The 8,843-nt window shown below is 38.9% G+C and overlaps 1 protein-coding gene across 1 annotated transcript; it reads right to left on the bottom strand.

The window, feature by feature from the left end:
- Window positions 1-6,504: 6,504 nt before the first annotated feature.
- Window positions 6,505-7,874, bottom strand: Gpr15 (G protein-coupled receptor 15). Its single transcript, XM_051191642.1, has one exon. It carries the CDS (start codon window positions 7,833-7,835, stop codon window positions 6,753-6,755), a length of 1,083 nt encoding a protein of 360 aa, XP_051047599.1. The 5' UTR covers window positions 7,836-7,874; the 3' UTR covers window positions 6,505-6,752.
- Between the last annotated feature and the right edge of the window lie 969 nt (window positions 7,875-8,843).

Consider the following 8,843-nt stretch of genomic DNA (forward strand, 5'->3'; position numbering starts at 1 on the left):
CACAAGTCTAAATACTTTTCAGATACATGCTGGCCTGATCACTAGATAGAGTTAAATGATAAATATATCCATTGCTTTCAGTAGAAATTTTAAAATATGATTTGTAGGGTTTGTTCTGCTCTTTTGTTAGGAACAGTGAGTAAGTGATTCTTTTCCAGCATAGCGCTTTCACAGCCTTTTTGGAATCTGTCTTATTTATCTCCATAATACCCCTCCCCCAAAAGTTCATAGTCTATTAAGGTATGCAACATAAATATGGAATCTATACCTGGAGTTTGTGGAAAGTTGTGCAACAGCCCAGCCATAGCCGGAAGTACTACTGTCGTGCATGTGACTGGGTGTCACTATTTTTAGTTACAATCATAAATAACTTACTTCCATTAAATAATGCATATGTTATACAGGCTCAAAGGAAGTCAAGGGAAGGTTAATCATATGTCAGCTAGTATGCCCAAAAAACATCAATGTTCAGCTAATATTCAAATGATGTATAATGAAGTGTACACATTACCTTTCATACTCACAATGTATCATGGGCAAAAGGAATCAACAAACAAGAGAAACATAAGCTTTTAATATTTGAAACAGTTGTAAGAATTTTTCATTTTAATTTCAGTAATGATGTTCTGGTTTAGTTCCAGTTCATGAGGGAAAAGGAGATGAGATTTTCTTTCTCTCTTCTTTGTGTGCGTGCGTGCGTGCGTGCGTGCGTGCGTGCGTGCGTGCGTGTGTGTGTGTGTGTGTGTGGCTTTTAGAGACAGGGTTTTTCTGTGTATCAGTCCTGGTTGTCCTGGCATCTGTTCTGTACACCAGGCTGCCCTCAAACTCACAGAAATCTGACTGCCTCTGCCTCCCGAGTGCTGGTACTAACAGTGCACACCACCCCTGCCTGGCTGGGATTTTCAAAAATGAAGATGGTTCTCCAGTCCCCATTCATGGTACAGGATTAGAAAAGAACTCTCTCTTTCTGGGAGATAGACATAAATCAATAGAGTTGTATTAAGTGTGCTAATATAAAATGAAGGGGTGCCTGAGCTTTGGGTTAACCATCACCTTTAAAAATTTGTGAAAACACGATGGTTCTCAAATGGTTGCTTTGAAGGAGTCAGGTATTCCTTGATAAGGTACAGGATCTTTGTGCCTGACAAAGGTCTCAGAATATTTTCTCGTGACTGCATAGTAACATTATTTAGTCAATTCTGGACATGTAAGTTTTCTTTTTTTTTCTACTTCTAAAACAGTGCTGCAATAAACATATATGGAGAAACTTCCTTGTTCATGTCCTTCCATGGATGTGTCCATATTTGTTTGCCAGCGTCCAATCCTATAAGTGGACTTGTCCCTGATAGAGTTTTCTAAATTGCATTTAGAAAACTTAGATGATGTCCAGTAAACCCTCCCTTGCAATGCACAGTTCTAACCCCAGCCAAACAGTATTTAATGTAGAAATGATGGCCGGTTTTACAGGTAAACCTGTTTTGTTACGTTACTATGGTCATCTTTGGTTATTTGTGTGAATATTTTTTCACAGGACTATTGCCAGTATGTTTTGTTTTAATTATGGAGATGAAATGGCTTTGACTTTGAATCCTTGATCCTTCATGTATCGTACAGCTCTGCATGGACTCTTTCAACTCTTGGCAAATTTTCCCCATTTTAAACTAGTTTTGGTAATATAGGAGTCAGCTCTGCACTTCCTGAACCTCTTCATTACAAACAGAGAAGCCCTTTCCATCTGCCTTCAAGCCCTGCGAATTTGTATTTTTGCTTCAAAAGTGAAACCGCAGGCAGAGTTCCGTTTCTCATTACCACTTCTCTACCTGAGCTGTTAGTTTTGTTTTTGCTGGAGACTGAGGGCAAGTGAGAGGGCATCTTACCCAGTCATGGAATCTGGAAAGTTCTTCAGAAATGTTTGCTTTGCACCTCTCTCTCTCTCTCTCTCTCTCTCTCTCTCTCTCTCTCTGCTTTCTTTCTTTTTATTTATTTATTTGTTGTTTGGTTTTGTTTATTCCAGACAGGGTTTCTCTGTAACTGCCCTGGCTGTTCTGGAACTAGCTCTATAGACCAAGCTGGCCTCTGCTTCCCGAGTGCTGGGGTTAGAGGTGTGCCTTTATGCTCTACTGCGCACTTCTTCAGTTTGTCCTTTGAAAATAATTGGAAAACTGATCAGAATTCTTTTTGTGTTTAAAATAATCTACAGAGTCTAACACAAGTTTTAAGGACAGAGACAGTCTTTTCATTGGGCATGCCATTGTAAAAACTTCCTTGAGGGACTTGTCACAACTCAGGAGAAGACTGAGTTGTGACAAGTCGGCCCTCTATTATCTGAAGCAATAAGCAATGACAGCTGTACATAATAAGCGAGTGTGCATTTTTCAGAAACAAGCCTGTTTTACATACCAATCCCAGTTCCCAAACCCTCCCGTCCTCCTACCCTATTCCTCCCACAAACCCTTATCCTATCATGATGCCTTCCATGGGAGGGGTCTTCAAAGTCTGTCATATATCATTTGAAGCAGGGCCTAGGTCCTCCCCCATGTGTCTAGGCTGAGGGAGTACCCCTCTATGTGGGATGGACTCCCAAAGTACATTTGTACACTAGGGATAAATACTGATCCACTACCAGAGGCCCCTTAAATTGCTCAGTCATCCTAATTAACACTACTTTCAGGGGGTCTGGGTCAGTTACATGCTGGTTGCCCCATTATAGGTCCCACAGACTGCCCAGGCCTTCTAATGAGACCCACATTCAGGGGGTCTGGGTTGGCCCTATGCTGGTTTCCAAGCTACCAGACTGGGGTCCATGAGGTCCCCTTTGTTCAGGTCAGCAATTTCTGTGGGTTTCTCCAGCCTGGTCTTGACCCCTTTGCTCATCACTCCTCCCTCTCTGCAACTGGATTCCAGGAATTTGGCTCAGTGTTTAGCTAGAGTAAGGCTCTACACTTAGGATTGACACCTCATTTAGGCTCATTTTCTATAATCCAGACAGTTGTTCCAATTTTTACACTTCATGGAGTTGATTATGTTATTCTGGAATCGATAAATTCAAGGATATGTGATGATTTCCATTAACTGCAGAGGTCTGTACTTTGTAAGGAACAGAGCAAAGTTGAGTTTGCTGAATACTAGCAGAGAAAAAATTTCAAAAGGTAGTCTTTAGTGTTAAATCATTTTTATGCATAAAATTTATTTGATGTACAAACAGTTTATAGTTCATGCCTTATACATAATCAAGGGCAAACAAAAGGATGCATTTTGGAACACAGATCACAAACATGCTAGGTTGGAGAATATTTTATACTTCTTTTGAGTGAGTAATGAGATGAAAGTAAATATTTTCTAAAAAGAATTGATAAGCACTAACAAACTATTAACTTTACTACCAATGTTGACAAATACGGAGTACTGTTGATAAAGATGAATTTTTTAGTTAGTTATTAAACTTTCTTAATTAGAAACAAAAATAACCAAGAACAGTTAGACTGATAACATCAGTTAAAGATACACAACAAATCATAAAAATTAGGTTGACATTGTATTCCATGTCTTCTGAATAGACACTTGTTTAACTGGACTGTAGTTCAATTTAATCACATATAGCCAAATGTGCTAAATGTGAAATGTCCCAGGATAATTTTACATTTGGTCTTTAGAAATCTTGTGCATACTAGCTTAATATATGTAGTAAGTAGATTCTTTATTGGACTGACAATTCACTGTGTTCTGAGAACCCATTTTAATAGATTGGTGTACTAGACATTTAAAGTAGGGTTTGGGGGGCTCTCTAGTCATCTTTTATTACACAATTCCAATTTCAATTCAGATATGAAATACAGCTCCATTATGGATATGATTAAGATAACTAGAAACAAGGGCAACTCATTATAAGGTAGATTTTCTTTTTAATCTGCAAAATAAAACCAAAATATTGGAAGGATCTTCCCTCTGGACAACTCTATATAAACTCTAGCCTTAATTATTTTCTCTTCAATAAAAAAAAATAATAAATGACTTAAAGTAAGCAACTGATCACAGGAGTTTGCAGAAGAAAATTCAAACTACATTTACAAAAGACAAAGGAACTTGGAATAGGTAAAAAATGCAAATAGTGCAGCAGTTTGAATGACTGTCTGGCTCTTACAATCCGACAAGGCTGTGGCCATCGTCCTGCTAGCAGGCAGTGGCATGACTTTTAAAAATAAACTTACAGTTATTTTAGTATTGCTTGACTTTTGTGAATGAGCTCTGCAGAAAAACTGAGGCTTACTCTTTTCTATGGCTAGACACAGCAGACAAGTCATTTCTCGCTTCTGAGATTGTCAGCAAGGAAGGAGAGTGATTTGAGGGGTTGAGATGAATCACAGGGTAAGATTTCTTCCACCCACCACCACATACCATGCTTTCTGCATTATAAAAAAAGGAATTAGCTCGCAACCCCAGTGACAGATGCCTTTCAGTCATTCGCATAGCTTCCCTCATTACTATTATGGTCATCACAGAAGTAATTTGACATGTCAGAGTGGACAGATCACACGAATCTCAAGAAGCATCAGGTTAGTCTGAATCTTCAGATGTGTGTCTGGGACTGTGCCTGCCGTCATTACATTTATTTGAAAACTGATCATTGGTGATCAGACAACACTTTATCAAGGGTTTAATGGTGCACTTCTTTGGGTATAAATTCAAGAAAAGGACTTCAGAAATGCTTTGAACATTGGTATATTTGTGGTTTTGTTATTAAAGACATAGAATAGCTTAAGTAAATGAAAACAAGAAACTTTATCTTATTATCTCAGATTATTACTGTTATTTTGTTTTACCAATCTTGGGTGTAACCTGCAAGAGACAATGTATTAGGGTGTCAGATTTATCTTCTAAAAATTCTTGACAATGTGTGTTGTTTATTTGATTCTGATATTGGTTGTCAAAACAGTTAAGACTGGACATGAATGAATGTGCTTATAGTAATAGCTCAGCTTTTATCACTTCGAATGACTTTCTCAGCTGGCTACGTTTTTAGAAGCATTTTCTCAAAAATAGTGACTCTAATGATTATTAAGGTGTTTCATTGTTCTGTATGATAAAAATTTACCCTTGATGTTCTGTGTTCTGCTTTTTCTTGAGCTTTGAAGAATTGTTCAACTATTTTGAATTCAATTTTGAAGTTTCTCACAAAACTTTATTTGCTATGGTTTACACAGTCTTTTTTTTTTCTATAAACACAACAAATCTATTATATAGCTATATGTTTGCTACTGGTATTGATGTTATTATAATATTTTAATATGAAAAGTACTTATAAAAGGAAATAATATTTTATTTTGTAACAGTGAATAACAATAAACAAATTGAATACTTTGTCAAACCAAAATGTATACTTTCAGCTTCAAAATAGGTTCAATATAAGAACATGGCCAATAGAGATTTCTCTTACTGTAAGAGATACTTGGGAGGAAATTAGAGAAGCTTGTCTCTGAAAATAATCCATGTTTTCTTATTTCTAAGTCTAACACTTAGCAATAAAAAGGTAATTCATTTAGGCCAATAATGGGTCCAAAACCCCATGTTTTCTGGAATCAAAGCCCAAGCTTCCAATAGCCCACTTGCCTTTTGTTGACACCATTAATTGCATTTTCGTTTTTGTTTTTGTTTTAATATGGTTGTAAGCTGACTCAGTAAGTATTGTATTAGGTAAGGAAACTCAGTAAGACCTTAGAGAGAGAAAGCATGTGTAAGACACTAGTACCATGTCTGTTACAGTTTTTGTTCTTTGGCTGGATACAGAACATCCCATGGCATCTTGAAATTATATATACCAAGCAAAAGAATTGTTAAAGGAATGTGCAATGCTAACATTTTAATTAGAACCCCAAGTGATAATCTGCATGGGGGTGGGCCCTAGCCTCCAAGCTTCAATTACATTAGTAATAATGTTTTCATTTGATAACTAGATGACAGGTAATTAAAAACATGTAATTACAACAAACTCCAATTCTATTTTATAAAAGCAATGAAAACAAACAGCATATTAAGACTTTAAAAAGCAGTTACCATAGCACTATAATAAGCTGTATTGTTACTACTGTTTTTTACAAGGCAAAGGTCAAACCTTGCACTGTGCTTCCTTGTTAACATATTTCAGATCAGGTGACGAGGTGAGTTTCAGTTCATAAACACAGTGCAAAGTGGCTTTATCTTCATGAACTTTTTCTGCCAGACCAAAGCTGTCAAGAATGGCCTGGGATGAAAGCCAATGCTGGAGGTAGATGAAGACTCACTAGATAGACTACTAAATGGGACTAGGGACTAGAATCCATCTTAGTAACTCAGGGACTTGTGAGTTACAGAGTCCAAGTGAGCTTTTCTGTTATCCTGCATCCCACTACAGTCCTTACCAGATGAAAGTGTCTCTTCACAACACAGCCCAGTGTGAACAGGAGGGTGGGTGGTCTTGATAGGGTCTGAAGGGATGCTGACACACATGAAGAAGTAGGTGTATGAGTTCAGGGACAATGGGGATTGTATTTTGCCTGGCTGACTTGAATGCCACGTAAGAGCATTTAGCTGAAAATGCAGCACGTGGCCTAATTTTTTGACAACACAGGAGCTCTTCAGGGGGATTCTTAAAAATTCACCACTTCCTTGGGTTTATGAAGCAATATGAATGTCATCTTCAATCTTTTCGTTCTCCATTTCTGACAAAACCCAACTTCCTAGGAGTGCCGACAGACCTTGCAATGTCACAGCTCCCTTCAGAGTGACACAGACCTCTTCCTCCGTTTGACAAAATCCTCTGCATGGATGAGGTTGGAAAGAGCCTTAGCGAGGTGACTGTCTGACATGTCAGTGCTGCTCTCAGAGTCGTAGTTCTTCAGACAAGGGCACAGACGGTGTACAACAGCCCGCCGGACATAGCTGTCGAAGACATAGTAAATGAAAGGGTTGACGCAGCTGTTGGCAAATGCCAAAGGCCCACTCACCTCCATGGCCAGCTGAAGAGATTCCAAGGAAAACTGGTGTTCTGGCTGTAACCTTGAGACAATGGCCAGGAGCTTGAAAGTATTAAAGGGCAACCAGGAGAAGATGAAGGCTGCCACAACAATAACGATGATCTTTATGGACTTCCTCAGCTTTTTGCTATGCTTTCCTGACTGCTGGTAATGAGCACACAGCCTCCTTGTGATGCAACAGTAGCAGGTCAAAATGCTCAGTAGGGGGACAAAAAAGGTGACAATTAAGGCTACCAGACCCCACATCAGTTTTAGTGGAGTGGGTTCCTTCTCTGCGCAGTACGGCTTGCCATCCATGTGAGTAAGCTCCCTGGACAGAAGAGTGGGCAGTCCCAGGAGGCAGGAGATGATCCAGACACTGGCGCAGACAGCATATGCACAGTTTCTCCTCCTCAGTCTTCTGGATAAGGCTGGGCACATGATGGCCAGGTAGCGGTCCATACTCATGCAGGTGAGTAAGAAGACACTACAGTGCATGTTCACTGAGATGGCATAGGAGCTGCCTTTGCACAGGAAAGAGCCAGTCCTCCACAGTCCTAGAGAGGCTTCCTTGTCTACCCAAAGAGGTAGCGTGACAAGGAAAATGAAGTCAGAGGCAGCCAGGTTGATGATGAAGATGTCAATCAATCTTCGGTTGCTGTATTTGAAATGCAGTGCAACCATGAGGATGAAATTCCCCAATACTCCAGTCAGGAACACGGCTGTGTAAAAGATTGGGAGAAAGACAGATGTGTAGGAGACATGGGGGAGAGTCTCCATGACAGGATGGTCTGTGCCTGCAGCTTCATAGTAATCCAAATAAAGAAGGGTTGCTGTTGGGTCCATCACTGAAGTTGGAAGCTGAATCTGGTAAGTGTTCTTACCTACCAAGTGTCTTATCAATTTGAGAACTCAAGGGAACTTCTTGATAAAGTCTCTTTCTCCTCTCTCTGCTCTCTCTGTTCTTTCTGTCTCTCTCCCTCTCATTCAAGATCTTGGACAAACATGAAAACAGGTTAAAAATGTAGTTTCTGCCAGTCTTCTAAAGGCCCACAAGTAGCACCCCTGTGATTGGTGTTGGCTGTGGTTGTGGTTTTCTTTCTTTGTGTTCGCCTGTGAAACTTACATGTTTTTTTTTTTTTAACTTCTTTATTTGAGATGTTTGATTTGTTTTCCTAAATTCAGAAATTAAGAAATGAATCAACATTTTATTTTCACTTCTTTTTAAAAATGTGGCTTTTTTTTTTTACACCAAATCATTTGAATGCAGCCTTCTATGTCACCTTTAACATACTGTTATTGCAGAATTGTAAATTGCTGAAGATACTCTATTTTCTCACAGTGTTGGTACACACACACACACACACACACACACACACACACACACTTAAGTTTTCACTGCATACAGAGGGAATTGCAATCTTCCTAAACTATGAGGTTCACACACACAGCAAACACTGTGATTGCAATTAAGGCATGGGGTCATTCCCATTTATCTAGCTCGTTTGTTTCATAATCAGCCCTACCTTGATAAACTCATTTTTAAAAAGGCTTTGGATTGCATCTTGTACTTTTATTTATTTCAGGGTTTTGTTTTTTTTTTTTTTTTTGGTTATCCATTCATTTCTCTCCCCCTCTTTCCTTCTTTCTTATTTTCTCTTTCTCCTTTCCTTCTCTTTCCTTCCCTATTTCTATTTCTTTCCTTTTGCTCTTCCTTTCTCCCTTTCCTTCCCCTCCTCCTCTCTTTCTTTTCTTCTTTCTGTGGATCGATGCCAAGAAGTCTAGCTGTAGGTGCTATTGTGATCTATGGAGATTACAAACATGTTTTTACAAACACAAACTGTGATGTCTACC

Source organism: Phodopus roborovskii, unplaced genomic scaffold, assembly GCF_943737965.1.
Source record: "Phodopus roborovskii unplaced genomic scaffold, PHOROB, whole genome shotgun sequence".
Lineage (NCBI taxonomy): Eukaryota > Metazoa > Chordata > Mammalia > Rodentia > Cricetidae > Phodopus > Phodopus roborovskii.